The 17,877-nt window shown below is 33.2% G+C and overlaps 3 protein-coding genes across 3 annotated transcripts; 2 read left to right on the top strand and 1 right to left on the bottom strand.

The window, feature by feature from the left end:
- Positions 1 to 3,001: 3,001 nt before the first annotated feature.
- On the top strand, positions 3,002 to 7,025 carry LOC139852860 (small ribosomal subunit protein bS6c-like). Its single transcript, XM_071842196.1, has 2 exons — positions 3,002 to 3,361; positions 6,633 to 7,025. The coding sequence occupies exons 1-2, from the start codon at positions 3,017 to 3,019 to the stop codon at positions 6,870 to 6,872; spliced, it is 585 nt and encodes a 194-aa protein (XP_071698297.1). The 5' UTR covers positions 3,002 to 3,016; the 3' UTR covers positions 6,873 to 7,025.
- A 698-nt stretch (positions 7,026 to 7,723) lies between these two features.
- Positions 7,724 to 10,276, top strand: LOC139853363 (phosphatidylinositol 4-kinase gamma 2-like). The gene is made up of 2 exons (XM_071842751.1): positions 7,724 to 9,367; positions 9,851 to 10,276. Exons 1-2 carry the CDS (start codon positions 8,093 to 8,095, stop codon positions 10,235 to 10,237), a joined length of 1,662 nt encoding a protein of 553 aa, XP_071698852.1. The 5' UTR covers positions 7,724 to 8,092; the 3' UTR covers positions 10,238 to 10,276.
- Positions 10,277 to 10,408: 132 nt separating this feature from the next.
- LOC139851403 (UDP-glucose 4-epimerase GEPI48-like) lies at positions 10,409 to 14,945 on the bottom strand. Its single transcript, XM_071840434.1, has 9 exons — positions 14,608 to 14,945; positions 14,349 to 14,398; positions 13,470 to 13,605; positions 12,804 to 12,905; positions 12,237 to 12,464; positions 11,598 to 11,676; positions 11,428 to 11,510; positions 11,130 to 11,221; positions 10,409 to 10,772 (listed from the first exon to the last, which is right to left on the bottom strand). The coding sequence occupies exons 1-9, from the start codon at positions 14,794 to 14,796 to the stop codon at positions 10,682 to 10,684; spliced, it is 1,050 nt and encodes a 349-aa protein (XP_071696535.1). The 5' UTR covers positions 14,797 to 14,945; the 3' UTR covers positions 10,409 to 10,681.
- Positions 14,946 to 17,877: the final 2,932 nt, after the last annotated feature.

Genomic DNA, 17,877 nt, shown 5'->3' with positions numbered 1-17,877 from the left:
GGCTACTGTGACTATGATTTTAAGTTATCTCTGTTCGAGTAGATAACTTTTCATATAGGACTCGTCTTAATCCGAGTTACGGTTTAGGGTTTATGGCCCTCCGATCGTCACTATGTCCATTTAACGTTGTGCAGAAAATTCTGACCTACTCTCACTTAGACCGTCGCCACGGTCAAACAAAGACGAGTTTGCTTCTGTAATTTTTACCACACTTAAAGGACTCATAGACGGAGCCATGGCCACTGGTCTCACCTTATTTCAGTGGGTATTGAGACCGTGGTGACTGACCGAATTCAGCCCTTGTTTTAAACTCTTTCCTTGAACAAAACTTACTTTATACCTTTCGTTTGATGATGAATGATGATGACCTTTAAGACCTAATTTGAATACATTTAAACCTATTGAGACGATTTACTGACTTAGTACTATTTGACTTAGGTTGAGGACTTTCCGGACCTACGTACTTGCTTATTTCCCGACTCGACTTTACCACTACTTTACCACTGTGAGTTATAGCATCCCTTTTTACTTTAACTATTTTGAGAACTGAGAATACATGCGCATTTTACGTTTTACATACTAGGCACGAGTACTTAAACTTATATATGTGTGGGTTATACAACGGCATAAACATTCCCTTTAGCTCGGTAACGTTTAGTCATTGGTTTTTGAACCGGTGAACGCGAATCTTAGATATGGATCCATAGGGTTTGACATCCCCACTCGGGCTAGTCGCGCTAGCATTTAACGAATGTTTAATACTTTGTAAACATACGCACTTGCCAAGTGTACTTTCAGGGGGTATAAACGTTAAGTTAGTTACCAAGTGCCCACGGTTAAACATATACTTTATCATACTGTTTTGAAACGCTCTTTGTAGCACTGAAATCTCGTGGCCTACCTTACATACTGTTATACTTAAACTATAGCTCACCAACCTTTATGTTGACGTTTTTAAGCATGTTTTTCTCAGGTGCTTAAGGTTAGCTGCTTCCGCTGTGTACTAGTCTTGCTGTAGACACCCGCTGCTTTAGAGATGTCACTGCATGAACGTTATCTTGCATTCATAAACTTAATTACTTTTGAACAATGATTTGTAACGACCTGAGGGTCACGTACTATTTCTAATTGCTTCTGTTCATTGAGGCATACTTTTGATGTACAACATTTGACGTTAGTTATGACGTCACCTTTTATCATGAAAGCAAACGTATTTTGAAAACGCATATAGTGTTTGACCTTGTAATGATCCTGTTGTTGATGATTCGTACACGATGGTTTTGTACGGAGCATCACAAATGATAAAATAATTACGGCTCAACCATTACCTATGATGCCCACGTCGTAAGTTTTTCCCTTTTCTATTTTGTTTATTCGTTTTTAAATATTCACTTGCTTAGTTCTTTCCTTCGATACCAATAATTAATAATATGTTAAACAAAATGGTATATGGGAAATACAAGGAAGTGGCAATATGGGCGGGTTGTCTATTTCTAAAAATCGATTTCAGGTCAGAAAGTTTACTTCAATGTGTATTATGATAACGGAAGTTATAAAGTTGCAGTATCTAATTAATAAAATAATTTTGGATGTTTTTGCATTTAAATTATATTTTTGGCGACTGCCATTATATCTCACCTTTTCGACCCGTTCAATTATACACTATCTTTTAACTTTACTTATCTCTGACCCGTACAAGTTATTTAAATAAATTGATTTCGGAGGTTGTAATTGTAAGCATATGAACACATTTTGGTCAAGTGTCACCTATTTTGACTCTTTTAATTTGTCACGTTAGATGTAGACTTTAACTAAACAGTTTATTGGTAAACGGGTCAAAATTACCACCTTTCAAGAATACTAATTTTGTGACAGTTTTCTATGTTTCAGCATGTCCAGTGTGTTACTTTCCAATTGAACAAGCTATTGCAATAATGCCAAAAGCCCCATCATATTCCCCGTCGTACAAAATCTGACATACATACAGGAACAAAATTTAACTAAAACCGAGTTTGGAGGCTCAGTTTTCAGCAGGTTTCCGTCTTTAATACAGAGACTCGAATCATATGAAGTCAAAGAGTCAATATAACTAAAACAATAGTGGTGACGATTGATAATAATGATATGTATGTTTCAGATATATTAGGCGTTATAATGAATATAGTATGATAATATGATACTATGATTTGTGATTGTTTAACTTTCGTAATGTACATCACCATCATCGTCTTTCAAAGAGCAACTTTCTGCGCAATTTGTCGCCAAGTGATAATAATGTTTAGTAATGTGTACAATGCTATAAATCATATAACATCTCTCTGTAGACAGCCATTGAATAAAAAAAGTTGGTCACCGCAGCAGCGCGCGGTCGACCAACCGCTTATTTGAATCAATACATAAATATTGTGTTATGGGCCGATTTTAATTAGGTCCGTTGTTGTCACTATTGGACCGGACTGATATAATAGGTTTATTAACATCAAATTTTCTTTATGTTTATTCTTTGTACATGAAAAATATTACACAACATATTTAAATAACAAACCACCAAAAAAGGCTCAAATTTATATTGTTTGAACTCAATAGAAACTACAACTAAATCGACCCAAGATCATATAACGATATATATTTGAAAATGTGTTTTTATATATAGCTTTTACTTACTTATCTATCCATCCATATGTTATCATAATAACGATCTCAAAAAATAGTGTTATATTAAAATCCGCAAGATTGCGAGTATTAAACTAGTTTTGATACAAACCAATGAATTAATTTTTGCATACCACGAGGACTAAATGAATCAAACAAAATCACATGAACTAAATAAACATTTTGATACAAACCAACTATTTCAACAATCATGTCTTAATAAAAAAAAAAAAGACCAAACTTCCGGTTCCGGATCCAAATGACAAGCTCCGAATACGGGCAACTGGGTCATCCAAACACACCTCTTATCTACTTCTATCATCTCTTCCAAACAACCTTATTCAAAACTTTCAAACACCCAACAATGGCTTCATCATTATCTTCTTTACTCACATCATCACCTTTACTTAAAACCCTAACCCCATTCCCAAACAACAAAATCCCAACTTCATTTCATTTCCATCATCAAATTGCAAGAACCCCCATATCAATCAAAGCCCAAACTCTTGATTTCTCAGGTACATTCTTTGAAGGAGGGTTAGGAGGTGAAGATGACATCAGCAATTCATCCGGGTCGGTTGCTACTGCTATGGAAGAGAAAGAGGAGCCCCAATGCCCACCCGGTTTGAGACAGTATGAAACCATGGCTGTTTTAAGACCTGATATGTCTGAAGATGAAAGACTCTCTCTTACCCAGAAATATGAAGAGGTACGTATGCATTATTACTTTTATATATTAATATTATTATTTTTGTAAATTATTTTGTAAGTATAGTTTCATGTATGTGATTTAGGTTTTTTCAAGTTTTAGGGTGAAAAAGTTCACATTTTGACTATTGCTAATGTGAATTAGGTGAAATTTATCTGCTTTTACTGCGTTGGTTAGTTAGGCATACAACTTTATGATGATAACTGTAGTCTAGAAATAAATCAATTGCCCAAATGCTATAAGTTTAAATTGTATAGACTAGTGAATTTATGGTTGAATCTTTCAAATAAAATGAGGGAATATATATCTTCTATTTATACTTAAAAATGTAAAATTATATATTAGTTAAAGTGAGGGATTTTGATACAGGACTACCATGATCAAGATTCAAAGTGTAGGTAGTCAAAGTTTTGGTCAGAAATTGTTTCTTATGAGATATTTGTTTTGTTTCTCTTTTGCATATTATGTTACTTGCCCTGATAAAGAGAGAATAGTTCTCCTTTCGAGTTATTAAATCTTGTTATAACTTGTTTCCAAGTGCAATAGCAGTGTAGCTCTGCATTCTAATGGTACTAAAGTCTCATATTATTGCTTAGCTTATAAAGCTAATAAATTGTCATGTATCATTAAGATGCAGAGTTCTGTATTTTTGAGATTGGTCATAAATTTTGCTGAAGACAACACTGGTTTATTGTTCTCCTATGTCTTTTGTGCCTTCAAGCCTATTTGCCTTAGTTGGGCAATTAAGCATATTTTCTTACGGGTCATCCTGCCTTCAGTTGGGCTTCACAACTCGGCCTCTCTTTTGGCCTTGTTCTTCTTACTAAAGGTGGCGAAATAGGCGGGCCGAATAGGTATGGGTAATGGGTCAAAGGAGTTTGGGTAAATTTATTAGTTGGCCCAAAACACATTATTGTCATTTATTATTAGATACATAATCAGTGTGATCTTTTTTGCATTTTTTAAACCCATTTGACCCATTAAAGATTTTAACCCGTTCCTAAGTAAATGGGAAAAAATTGGATGCTGTCAAGTACTTTTTACCTATCTATATTAGCATCATGCTAATCATGAGTATTCTGGTAGCTTATATAATTAGGGGATTATATGAAAATGGAAAAGCTATTTTTGAATGCCCTTCAATGTAGCATAGAGGGTAAATGTATTGTTAGAAAGTTCTAAAAGATGGGTATGTACGTGTCTACTATCATGAAATGAAGGAGCAAAGTTAGAAAAGTTATTTGTTTCAGTTTTATGCTGGATGCTTATTGTCTGATAACTGAAGATGAAAGATATACAAAAGACTGGGTAAAAATGCTTATAGGTAGTCTAGGATTTGCTAGGTAGTTTAAATAGAAGGGGGAGTATGCAATAATTGTAAAAACATCTTTGAGTTATGCATTTATCTCTGATGCATTCAGTTGGATGAAAAGATGGTGTGATGGGTGGGACGTGTTGGTCGGGTCAGGTTGATCCGAAACACGTATTCTTTCGAAGTTGAATTTTTACATATAAGAAAACAGTATGTTAAATGTGATAATGTAAACTATATTACACAACAGTTTTCTACTTTGTTGATTAAAATGATTTTAGAAGTTGTACGTACTTAAAATAAGTTATGGACAACTTTCTATCTGTTCAACCCATTTAACCCATTAACTTTCAATAAAGTACTTTCATGTAAATCCAGTTTACCCATGATAGATATAACAATACCTGAATCAACCCATACAATAATCGTCAAAATTGTCACCTATAAGTTGTATGTAAGAAGTTGTTGAGATTTTGTTCATATGAGATGTTTTTTCTCTTTCATGGGTATTTTAATTTTATGCATCTTAATTATGCCTGGCAATTGAGACCCAAACACTCAAATTCTGGTCAAATGGGTCAAGCTTTCGGGTCAATTGGGTCTTGAGAAAAATTAAGCCTAACAATGTAAATCAAAACTTAAAAAAAGATTCAAATGAGTTTCTCTCCAACCTATTGAGTCCTATACAAAAAATGAATGAACGGGTCTAATAGGTATCAATACTCAAAGATCAATAAATAGAAATAGGTCTAATGGGTTTTGTGAATGGGTCAAATGGGTCAAGCATAAAAAGTTTCATCCGTCAAAAATTTATAAAGCATTCATGTTTATATCATTTATTATGTATATTAATGTTTCTTATGTATATTTAATTAATAATAATAACTAAAATAATGTAATAAATGTAAAAAAAAGTGATGTAACCCGTTTGACCCATTTGACCCAATTGACGTGTGACCCGTTTCGACCCGTTACCCAAACCAACCCAACCTGAACCATTTTGACCCGTTTAAAAATTGACCCGTTTGACCTATGACCCATTTCAACCCAAAATCATTTTGACCCGTTACCCAACCTGACCCGTTTGCCAGGCATAATCTTAATGCATATATTTGAGTCATCTTTGATTAATGTTATGAGTCTTATTTAGTTATTTTTATAACAGATACAGCCAAATAATAGCATCAATGTTCCTTCTTTCAACTTGTATGGTTATGGTTATGTGACATCTGTTTGCTGAGATCCTGTCTATTTTGCTGGCAATAGGTAGTTACTTCCGCAGTATCATTTGAAGTAACTAGATGTAGACAAATTGGCAGTTTGGGTAGGTTTTGAAATGGGTCAGAATTTGTAGTTACCATGAGGGTGGGTGACCCATCAACTTTATTTTCCACTCTAATTTATTAAATATTTATCGTACTGAATATGAATATAGAAAATTTATATCAAAGTTGTGTATGATATTTTTGAATAATTCGATTTTGGATGTTGAATCTATTAGATAACACTTTGGTTGACTTCCAACCAGTTTGAGCTGCTCATACTGTATATCCTGTTTTCTTTTTAGGTAGGTTTCTAAAGTTGGCCCATTTTCAAGGTAAAGTATGACCCAAACTAATCCATTTTGAAGCAAAACCGGCTGAAATCGGTACCTCTAACTTAAACTGATTCTGGCTATTAGATAAACTATTATGCATCTCGACAAAGTTCAGTTGGGTGGAAGTGCACAGTCATTAAGATATATAAGTAACTAAAGACCAAGTTTCTAAACTTTTTTTAGACCATAAACATCAACTTTAAATAAATAATTATATATCAAATAGGTTTTGCTTTAAAAGTTTAATGCTTTCTGATGTATGGCATATAAAGTGAAATGGGATTTATAAATCTTGAATTATTAGTTCCATCTAGTGGCTAAATTAATTAAATAATTAATCATATTATACATTTTTTGAACAGTTGCTTGTTGCTGGAGGTGGCATGTATGTGGAGGTATTCAATAGGGGTGTCATCCCTCTTGCTTACAGCATCAAGAAAAAAAACAAAGCTGGTGAGACCAATACTTATTTAGACGGTATCTATCTCTTGTTTACTTTTTTCACAAAACCCGAATCTTTGGAGGTTTTGGAGAGGACTTTGAACATGGATGATGATGTCATCAGATCGTCCACCTTCGTAGTAAGGAAAAGGAAGTATTAGTTCTATATATCTTTTGATTTTAGCTTTGAAAAAAGTGAACACGAAGAGCTATAGTATCTAAATGTTTGAGTTAACAAGCTTAGTTATATAAACACCATGTTGTAGAAATGTCACATATATCAATCATCATTTGTATGGAGATAATTACATTAATTGGCCTTTTTGGTTGAATTACATAAACATGTAACTATCCTTTTGAAGGGTCATCTACTTCAAGTATCGACAATAAGCTGTCAAATCCAACTGAAGAATCTGTTGTAGTTAATATTCAAATTCATGATTCTTAAAATTGCATGAAATGCATTTCCTAGGAAGGTTGAAATTAAGACTAGATGAGTACATAAAAATTCTATTTTACCTTAGCTCATGGGCAGTGGGGGAGGGGTTTTTACCGCACTTGCCCTCGAATTTGGTCGGATTTCTTTCTGGACAGGAGTTGGGGCGAGTTATGCAACCGTGGGAGATGAACGCGTGGGTGGTTAAGCCCCCTGTATGATCTCGTACTGCTGTTAAAAAAACATAAAAATTAAATCTTTTTTCTTAACATTGACATGAGAGGCTGAAACAAAAGCCAAATTTAACGGCTATAATCCCTCCCTTTGTCTCTCTACCTGATAATAAACACATTTCTATTTTCAGTAACGATTTTATAAAATCTGTGAAATATTCATCGTTAGTTAATCCGTTCTATCGATCTATATAAGTTGAACATTTTATCCAATTTGGCTTTTGATTCTTTCTAGATCAGGTAAGAATCCATACATTTGGGAAAAAGGTTTCCACCTTCAGAAACACCACAATTTTATCAAATGTATTCCCCATTGATGATATCCCCAATCCTCTCGGTTACTTCGATCGTTTGCTATTGAATCTTTATATTTTACTTCGATCGTTTGCTATTGAATCTTTATATTCTGATCATATCTGCTTCAAGATTCAAAAAGATCAAAATTTCGAGTTACGACCATTTTGATTTGAGGTTATTTGGGGTCTTTTTATCAAAAGGGCATTCAAGTTTTGCTCTTTTGTGTTTCTGAATTAGAAATTTACAGTTATCGAATTGGTTACCTATCGATCGCTTGGAGATTACAACATCATCTAGCAATTCTCCATTTGGATTGTTTAAATATATATGTAACAAAATAATATTATTAATTAACTGAAAAAAAAGAAAAAAAGAAAAAGAAAAACAGAACAAAGTTGGTGATAAAATTCATAAAATGTCAGCAGCAGACGTAGCGATGAGTCCGATTCATAAAAAGTGTAGCAGTGGCTGTTCGAGGAGCAGCGAATCGATTGTGATTTACCTAACCGTTTCCGGTTCTTTAATTCCGATGAGAATTATGGAATCGGATTCAATCGCCACTGTTAAACTAAGGATTCAAACATGTAAAGGGTTTGTAATGAAGAAACAAAAGTTAGTTTTTGGAGGGAGAGAATTATCAAGAAATAATTGTCTTGTTAAAGATTATGGTGTTTCAAGTGGTGATGTTCTTCATCTAATTCTTAGGGTTTCGGATGTACTTGTGATCACCGTTGAAACCGTTATTGGAAAACTATTCGAATTTGAGGTTGATAGGTTTCGAAATGTGAGGTATTTGAAACAACTTGTTTCGGAAAAAGCTAAACGAATTGGATTTATTAATGTTGAAGATCATAAGATTTTGTGTTATGGTGAGAAGCTTGATGATCATAGGTTGATTGATGATATTTGTAAGAATCATGATACCGTGATTCATTTGGTTGTTCAAAAATCAGCACAATTAGACCAAAAATATCCCGAAAAAGACGGTGAAAATTTTATCAATTCGAAGAAACCACCGGATATTTACTCTCCGTTGCAACCGATTGTTGCGAATCGAGGTTTAAAGTTGTCTCCTACGATACGAAGTATGCTAGATTCCGCATCTGAAGGTCTAATAAAAGGAAGAAAACCGATTAGGTCATCAGAGGGCACGGGTGGAACTTACTTCATGCAGCATCCGTCGGGGAACAGGTACGTTGCGGTTTTTAAGCCGATAGATGAAGAACCGATGGCGGTTAATAATCCTCAAGGGCTACCCGTATCGTTAAATGGCGAAGGGTTAAAACGGGGGACGAAAGTAGGCGAAGGTGCATTGCGCGAGGTTGCAGCGTATCTATTAGATCACCCGAGAAGTGGACGACGAGTATCTGATGATGCGGAAATGGGTTTTGCAGGTGTACCGCCGACTATTATGGGAAAGTGTTTAAACGGAGAGTTTAATCACCCGAAAGGGTATGATGGTGGACCAGAAAACGTTAAGATTGGATCGTTGCAGATGTTTATGAAGAACTGTGGAAGTTGTGAGGATATGGGTCCTAGAGATTTTCCGGTTGAGGAGGTTCATAAGATCACAGTTTTTGATATACGAACCGCTAATGCTGATAGGCATGCCGGTAACATTTTGATGAACCGAGAGTGTGACCGTGTTCTACTTATCCCTATTGACCACGGTTACTGTTTGCCTGAAACCGTAAGAACTAACATCCCCTTTTATTCATAATGTACAAAGTTTCACGTTTCACTTTCAAAAAATGTGTGTGATAAAACTGAAATACTTAGCGCCAAATGGTTCATAATCTGAATGATTCAAATGTTCTTGAATGATTTGATTCTGAACGACAAATAACCCGTTTAATAAGTTTGAATGAACAATGTGAACGATGTAAAAGTACCTTATCAACCTTTTGCATTAACAAAAAACATCATAATTGTGTAATAAGTGTTATTAATATAATTTAAAGAATGATATTGCACAAAATATAGGTGTTAAGAGCACTATATGTCATTCAGAGGTCAGAAACAAACGCGCTGAATGTTGAATGATTCAGCATTCAACGCTAAACCATTCTATTAAGTAATCAAACACACCGTAATTCTGTGTTATTTACTGCCGGCCATATTAAAACGATATACAAACATTTTGCTAACGTGCATGTTTTCATACTCTTTACAGTTTGAAGATTGCACATTCGACTGGCTTTACTGGCCACAAGCCCGTGAACCATACTCGCGTGAGACCCAAGACTACATCCAATCGCTAGACGCAGAGCAAGACATAGCATTACTAAGCTCAAATGGGTGGGACCTTTCGCACAAGTGTGCACGCACTCTTCGTATCTCTACCATGCTTCTGAAAAAAGGTGCAGCGAAAGGACTGTCCCCTTACGCCATAGGCCGCATTCTATGCAGAGAAACACTCAATAAAGAATCAGTGATTGAGAAGATTCTTCAAAAAGCTTGCAAAACAAAGCATCCTGGAAGTAGTGAAGTTAATTTTCTTCGAACTGTTTCGGACCTTTTGGATTTTGAGCTTGACAAGGTTTCAGAGAAACATGTTTGAGGTTTTGGGGTTGTGTAGATTTGTATATACATGATGCAAAGGTGTGGATGAGTGCTACTTTCTCAAATTTATGACATTTAAACTAACAACTATGTCTCAGCAACATGATTATATAAAAAACTATATTAAAATTAGCATATTACATTCTGTAGATATCTTTCATTTTCGATCTCCTTTGCAAAGTTCTGATTTGATCAAATCACATATTCAAATCATGCACCATAAGGTGTGGTCGACTACTTAACATTATTGAAGAATGAAGATCTTATCACTCACATTATTAAAAATATATCAGAATATCATGTACAGATGGCTATACTAAAAGGGAGGGGACTGTCGATACGAAAGCCTAAAAACTTTTTAGTTTCAATAAAACATTTTCTAAATATTTCAGGCTATATGCAAATGAACCACCAAATAACATATTAACGTATGACTTTTCTTTCATTGTGTTTTTTCAGTCTGATAACCGTAAGGGTTGTTGCAGGCCCAAATCCATTGATCTCTGCACATATCTTCAATTCCATGCTCCGCCCTGCAATTACGACCCAAAACATACATAACCAAAACCTCAAAGATGAACACATGTAACCATTTTGGTGGCACTACTTATGAATGGGTTTATTTCAGTACAACTTATAGCTAACAAGTCAAACGGGTCAAAACTCGCCCAATTTCTAAAAGTATAAGTTCAATGCTAGTAACTCCTGATTTACTGAATCAAAAGCCTAGATCCCTATTGATGCAGTATAGTTTGGTAATTATATTTGTCACTAACAGATATAAGAACAAGTAATAAAAAATTAATTATTTTAGCCGAAAGGAGTTTAGATTCAACCCACAAGACAAACCTAATTCATGCATACAGATAATGAAGAACATGAACACTTACTTCCAGTTCAACTCACGTTCTGCCTTTGCGGTTGACGCATATACGATCTCAGCGTCACCAGGTCGTCTGCCAGTTTTTACCAAAGGAATTTTCTGAAGCAAAAATACTTTGATATCAATATTTCACATAATCAATAGATAATAATCATAATGCCATCTAAAATTCTCTCCAAAATAATCAACTAAAGAAATATTCACCAAAACCCAAATCGACAGATTTTAACGGACAATTTATAAACCGGAGTATGTTCTTACTTCGATAATATCATATAACATGAAAACTTATAAAAAGTAAGTACCTTTCCGGATGCTTTTTCAAACGCTGATACCAACTCTAAAACAGAAGTCCCTTTTCCTGTGCCCAAATTGTAAACTTCACAACCTATATATGTCACAAATCAACAACATTCAGAAAATGTCGCATTGTAACTTAAGCTTTGCGTATCAAAAATGCAAAAAAGAAACGCACCTATGGTAGGATCAAACAGTTTTTTCAACGCAGCAATATGCCCATTCGCCAGGTCAACAACATGGATGTAATCACGTACCTAATTATATAAAAAAAATAACAGTTAGAAAGATATATAGAACCCAATTCAAATAATGACTATTTCTACTTGAAGTCCCAAGATTTTGATGTCTGGCAAAGAAATTAAGACACACGTCAGCTAATTATCGAAGGATAAACTAAAATTAAATATGTCGCCATGCTCTTGACTAACTCAAGGGACTTTAATTATGGGTGATGATCCATACACCACCAAAAGTATATGCACACCACTAAACATGCATTATAATATTGTACTGTACAACCATATAAAGCAGTACTGGCGTACGGATAAATTTTAGTGGTGCAGGGATCACCCCTTTTAATATCCATCTCAGATTTAATATGCATCCCATTTTTTTCACAAAACTACATATTAAGAATCTAAAATTATCTGATATTTACATCTTCAAACAATAAAAGCTCATCCAAACACTATTTTCGGCGGTCCAATTTATCAAACTTGATTATCAGATTCTGATTATTTAATATCCCATATATTCACTTTAAAAAGAGGCATCTAAACCCGCTCTACGTGATTAAAAAAAAAAAAATCATTACCCCAGTTCCATCTTTAGTTGAGTAATCAGTTCCAAATACTTTGAGTGCAGGTTGCCTGCCGACAGCAACTTGCTGAATAAACGGCATAAGATTGTTTGGTATTCCATGAGGATCCTCGCCTATTAAGCCACTAGGATGCGCACCAATTGGGTTGAAGTACCGCAACAATATAAATTTCCAATCAGAATTTGAAGCGAATATATCACGGCACATGTCCTCAATCATGAGCTGAAATGATCAAATATATTAGCACATGGCATTGTCCAAATTGGCGGCTACGCCTCATATTAAAAACTAAAACGCGAAACTAAAAAGTGAAAACTTTACAGCTCGACCTGGTGGACCCATATACATGACCTGTTGGAACCCGTCTCTATTTGTTGAACTTGATGGACTTTGACCCAATTGACCCATTTTTTTATATTTGTCTAAGACCTTATGGGTTTTATACAAACCCATTTGACCCATTTTCAGGACTTTGGGTTTGATTTTCCAAATATAAATTAAAAGTAAACTGTAGCCAATGATGAAAACACACAGTTCTACATATGCCAAGACTAATCACACCTTGGTTCGACCATACGGGTTGGCTGCGGACAAGGGAAACTCTTCTGTGCACGGTACCTCCTTTGGCCAACCATAAACTGTAGCCGATGATGAAAATACAAGCTGAAATAATCAAAAAACATAAAAATGTATCTCACTAAGATTTTCACTTTATATTAATGAATTCCCAAAGTTGTTCCAAACCTTTATGTACATGTTCCAGTTGAAAAAGTTTTTAATTACTTGATTACCACCTTTAAGTATACGTTTAGAAATACATGAAAATGTTGACCTATTTCCCTATGGGTCAATAACATGTAGATAAAAGTAGTTATCTAAGAGAATACATGCTCAACAGGTTAAAGTGGCCCAAACTGCATTTTATGATATAAAACTCCAATAACAACTAGATCATATTTGAAGTAAAGTAATACACATTAGATACAATCATTAAAAGATTATAGATTTTGGACATAGAAAGTGTTTCAAGACAACTGGAAACAAGATATTTAACAGTACCCAACCCTTGATCCGCCCATTTTACCACCTCTTCATTTAGCCATATAAAATGCAGCATATTTTGTCTTAAATAGTGTAACTTGCCTAGCTTGAGAAGTATTAATAACTTGAGTTTAATAACTTGATTAATAACTTGAGTTTAACAATAATAAGAATAAAAAAAAATACCTTGTTGCATCCATAGGCAGCCATAACTTCCAACAGAGTTATAGTACCAATAATATTGTTATCAAAGTACATCAAGGGCTTCTCAACACTTTCACCGACTGCCTTTAAACCAGCAAAATGTATCACTGCATCAAACCTACATTACCACAAAAATACAAATACAGATTACTTTTCGATTCATAATTGATACACTCAGCACTAAGATTTTAAGTTATAGTTTGTAAATGTAACAAACTCTGTTTTTTTATTTTCATTCATTCTATAAATATAAGATACCACTATACTAGTTAGATAAATTTAGGGAAATAAGTAAATAACAAACATTTTAAGATAATGATTTACCAGCAACCCCAACCAGCCCAAACCAAGTATGTGTGTGTGTATATATAGCCCTCTATTTTCAAAATAAGTGTCCACCGTAATATTTATATATATCTCAAAATAATTGTCCATTTATTTACCCCTCTCAGTGACTCATATTTTAAATAATGTCAGTCATATTTAGTGACTCATATTTACATTACATATAAGGGCAAATCTAAGTGTGTTTGATAAAATTAAATGATCAAGCGCTGAATGTTTCATAATCTAAATGATTCATAATCTGAATGATTCAAAGATTCTTAATGAAGTTGTTTCTAAATGACAATAAATTGTTTGATAATCATTTTTAACGAATAATGTGAATGTTGTAAAATTACCTTTTAACATTTGTATGAATAAAACCTACAATATATAGTTGTTTAATACGTGTGACGCTGCTAAACCATTCAGCATCATCTGTGACATTTATCATAACTATTTTAATTTAACAAAATTTCTTACAACACACACCTATTGGATGGAGGTGGTAATGAAAAGAAGAAAAAAAAAGTTTACTTTGTGGAGGCAAAAAGTTGTTCTAATGCAGGCTTATCCCGGATGTCCATCTGCAGTTAAAAATAGAATACAATTTAGATAGTCAATAATAAAGATGGTTTACATATTTCTACCAGCAAAAACCCTAAAAGTGAAGTATGAAGCATATCATATTAACATGATACAATCCTATGTATAACTCATACAGGATCAGCAGCTAAAAACTTTTGTGCAGTGATAACTAATGAAAAAACTCATCGTAGTAAAAAAGACACAAAACCTTATAAAAAGATAAATTATGAGCATGATCACCAGCAAGTTGTCGAACTCTGGCGATAGCAATTTCAGAAGAATTATTTAAATTATCAACCACGACGGTTTTGTAACCGTCTAACAACAACTCTAACACCGTGTGACTCCCTATATATCCGGCACCTCCGGTAACCAATACACATAACGGCACCTCCATTCTTTTTTTTTTTTTTTTTTTCTTTCGAATTTTAAAAAATTAAAGGATAGGTAATTATAAAAGAGAGAAGACTTTTAACGGATAATGTGGACAGGCAATAGACCAGGGACTGACATATCTAGAAATTGAAAAGTCGCACTAGTAGGTTTTTTTTTCAATAAATTGTAGTGCGTGCGTGTGTGTTTTAGGCAAATTGGATGAATTGGAAAATTGAAACGGTGGGTATATATGGAGAGATTTTAATATATTTATTATTTATTTTTGTAAAAATCGATTTCGATTATGTTTAGTAAATAAAAAGTTGAAAGATTTGGAATTGTAGAATTATCTGGAATCTTGGCGTGTTTTCATGAAATTAACAGAGAGAGCAGAGACTAGAGGGAAAAGTTCAAATTGAACACGAACATATAATCGTACCAAATACTATTGGAAGGATTAATGTGCAAGGTACAACATATAACTATATGATCAACTTCATTTAAGCCTTCGGGTCATACATATACACCGAGACGTCAAATAAAATATATATATGATGTATATATATTACTCAAGTAACAAAATAGTAAATCAAAATTAATTCATTTACTATTCATATGAATAGTAAATGAAACGAAATTAATTAATTTACTATTCACATGAAAGCGACATTATAGAAATTATTAATTATAAATTACATAACATACTCCTGGAGTATTTGAGAAATACGACTTTATGATATTACATGAAACGCTTCGTCCTAATCCATCTGGACGAATACATTACATTTGGTTACATCGCGAGGTACTTGACCTCTATATGATACATTTTACAAACATTGCATTCGATTTTAAAAGACAATCTTTCTTTACAATGAAAGTTGACGGCATGCATACCATTTCATAATATATCCAACTATAATTGACTTAATAATAATCTTGATGAACTCGATGACTCGAATGCAACGTCTTTTGAAATATGCCATAAATGACTCCAAGTAATATTTCTAAAATGAGCAAATGCACAGCGGAAGATTTCTTTCGTACCTGAGAATAAACATGCTTTCAAGTATCAACCAAAAGGTTGGTGAGTTCATTAGTTTATCATAAATAATCATTTCCATAATTTTAATAGACCACAAGATTTCATATTTCCATTTCTCATAAACATCATGCATAAAAATCATTCATATGGATTGAACACCTGGTAACCGACATTAACAAGATGCATATAGAATATCCCCATCATTCCGGGACACCCATCGGACATGATAATTTCGAAGTACTAAAGCATTCCAAATTCCAGAATGGGGCTTGTTGGGCCCGATAGATCTATCTTTAGGATTCGCGTCAATTAGGGGGTCTGTTCCCTAATTCTTAGGCTACCAAGTTTAAAAGGGGCATATTCGGCTTCGATCCATTCAACCATATAATGTAGTTTCAATTACTTGTGTCTATTTCGTAAAACATTTATAAAAGCAGCGCATGTATTCTCAGTCCCAAAAAATATATATTGCAAAAGCATTTAAAAAGGGAGCAAATGAAACTCACTATACTGTATTTCGTAGTAAAAATACATATGTCGTCATTGAACAAGTGTAAGGTTGGCCTCGGATTCACGAACCTATATCATTTGTATACACATAATCGTAACTGAACAATTTATTTATTATATCTTAATTTATATTTTATATATATTTAATTTGTATATATATATATTCAAAATGATTAATATTATTATAGTTATATATAGGTATATCTGTTTAGTGTTATAGTAAAAATGCCTAAATTGTTATATATGAGTATTTCTAAAATAATTTGTTAATATAGTTAATATGTACTTATAATAATTGATGTGTGCAGCGGTGTAAACGAAATACTATTAAATACGATACAATTTTACACAAGTTATTTATTGAATATACCTAAATTTTGCTACAACACTTATAGGCAGTGTACCTAATCGTAGAGTAGTGTAGTTTTTAGTAAGTCCGGTTCGTTCTACAGGGAGGCGGCTTATTGCGTACACTATATTTTTAAACAATTATATTTGTATATATATATATATATATATATATATATATATATATATATATATATATATATATATTAGTAATATAATAGTATTATTATTATTATAAAAGGGGGGTTTTACCGTTTAGTGACCGGTTTGTCGATTTTATATTTTAAGCGTAAAGATAAATGACGATAATATAAATGACAGAATTTAAATTGCGATAAAGTAAATTGCAGTAATTAAAATGGCAGTAAATAAAGATATGATGAAATATGAAATAAAAGTATTATACTTATTTAAACTTCCGTAATCATGATGTTTGACGTTTTGATTTTAATTTATTTATCTGGGTTAATTGTCCTTTGTCCTGGATTTATTTGATACCTATCTGGTTTTTGTTCATAATAGTCCATCGATCATAATTATAAAATGCTCGTCAAATTAACCTTATTCCCGAAGTCAAATATTCCAACTAATTAGGGATTCGAACTGTAACAAGGTTTTAATATTTTGTTAACAATTACACCAATTATCCTTGTATGTAATCCACCCCTGTTTTAATGAGATATGAATATTAATTTACCCACTTGATCAGAATGAATAATCAATTACCCAACCCGAATAATTAATTAAATGATTATAAACAATGTCGTATAAACGTCACTAAATAGGACATTCGTAATCAATTTAATAATTATTAGTTTAACTAATTTGAAGATAGGTTCGACAGGTTCCAATGAGTTGTCGTTCAATTAGACAATACCCCCTACCTATTAATAGTCAATAGTCCAATGTCCACAAGTGTCGGTCTTTTGTCCAAACCTTAATTATGGTACAAAATTTAAGAACCCCGTCTTAATATTTAGTCTAACATCACGATTACTTTGGCTCAAATAAGCATAATAATAACTTAGTTACACGACATTAATTTAAAAAGGAAGAACATAGCTTACAGTGATTATTTATCGCGTAGCGTTACACGGGCAGAGTTCCGACTTACAAAACCATAAAACATTTCTTACAATAACCCAATTATTATTAAACTTAAATTAAACTATATATATATATATACTTATATATATATATATA

Source organism: Rutidosis leptorrhynchoides, chromosome 6, assembly GCF_046630445.1.
Source record: "Rutidosis leptorrhynchoides isolate AG116_Rl617_1_P2 chromosome 6, CSIRO_AGI_Rlap_v1, whole genome shotgun sequence".
NCBI lineage: Eukaryota > Viridiplantae > Streptophyta > Magnoliopsida > Asterales > Asteraceae > Rutidosis > Rutidosis leptorrhynchoides.
The sequence above is the reverse complement of the archived record's forward strand: the minus strand, read 5'-3'. Positions and strand labels throughout refer to the sequence as shown.

Excerpts from the sequence above, each read along its gene's own strand:
- LOC139851403 (XM_071840434.1), bottom strand. The coding sequence starts at position 14,796 with ATGGAGGTGCCGTTATGTGTATTGGTTACCGGAGGTGCCGGATATATA. Across the intron at positions 14,399-14,607 it reads ATAATTTATCTTTTTATAAG|ATGGACATCCGGGATAAGCC; the intron begins GTTTTGTGTCTT and ends TTTTAACTGCAG. Across the intron at positions 11,677-12,236 it reads CAACTAAAGATGGAACTGGG|GTACGTGATTACATCCATGT; the intron begins GTAATGATTTTT and ends TTATATAATTAG.
- LOC139852860 (XM_071842196.1), top strand. The coding sequence starts at position 3,017 with ATGGCTTCATCATTATCTTCTTTACTCACATCATCACCTTTACTTAAA. Across the intron at positions 3,362-6,632 it reads TTACCCAGAAATATGAAGAG|TTGCTTGTTGCTGGAGGTGG; the intron begins GTACGTATGCAT and ends TTTTTTGAACAG.
- LOC139853363 (XM_071842751.1), top strand. The coding sequence starts at position 8,093 with ATGTCAGCAGCAGACGTAGCGATGAGTCCGATTCATAAAAAGTGTAGC. Across the intron at positions 9,368-9,850 it reads GTTACTGTTTGCCTGAAACC|TTTGAAGATTGCACATTCGA; the intron begins GTAAGAACTAAC and ends TACTCTTTACAG.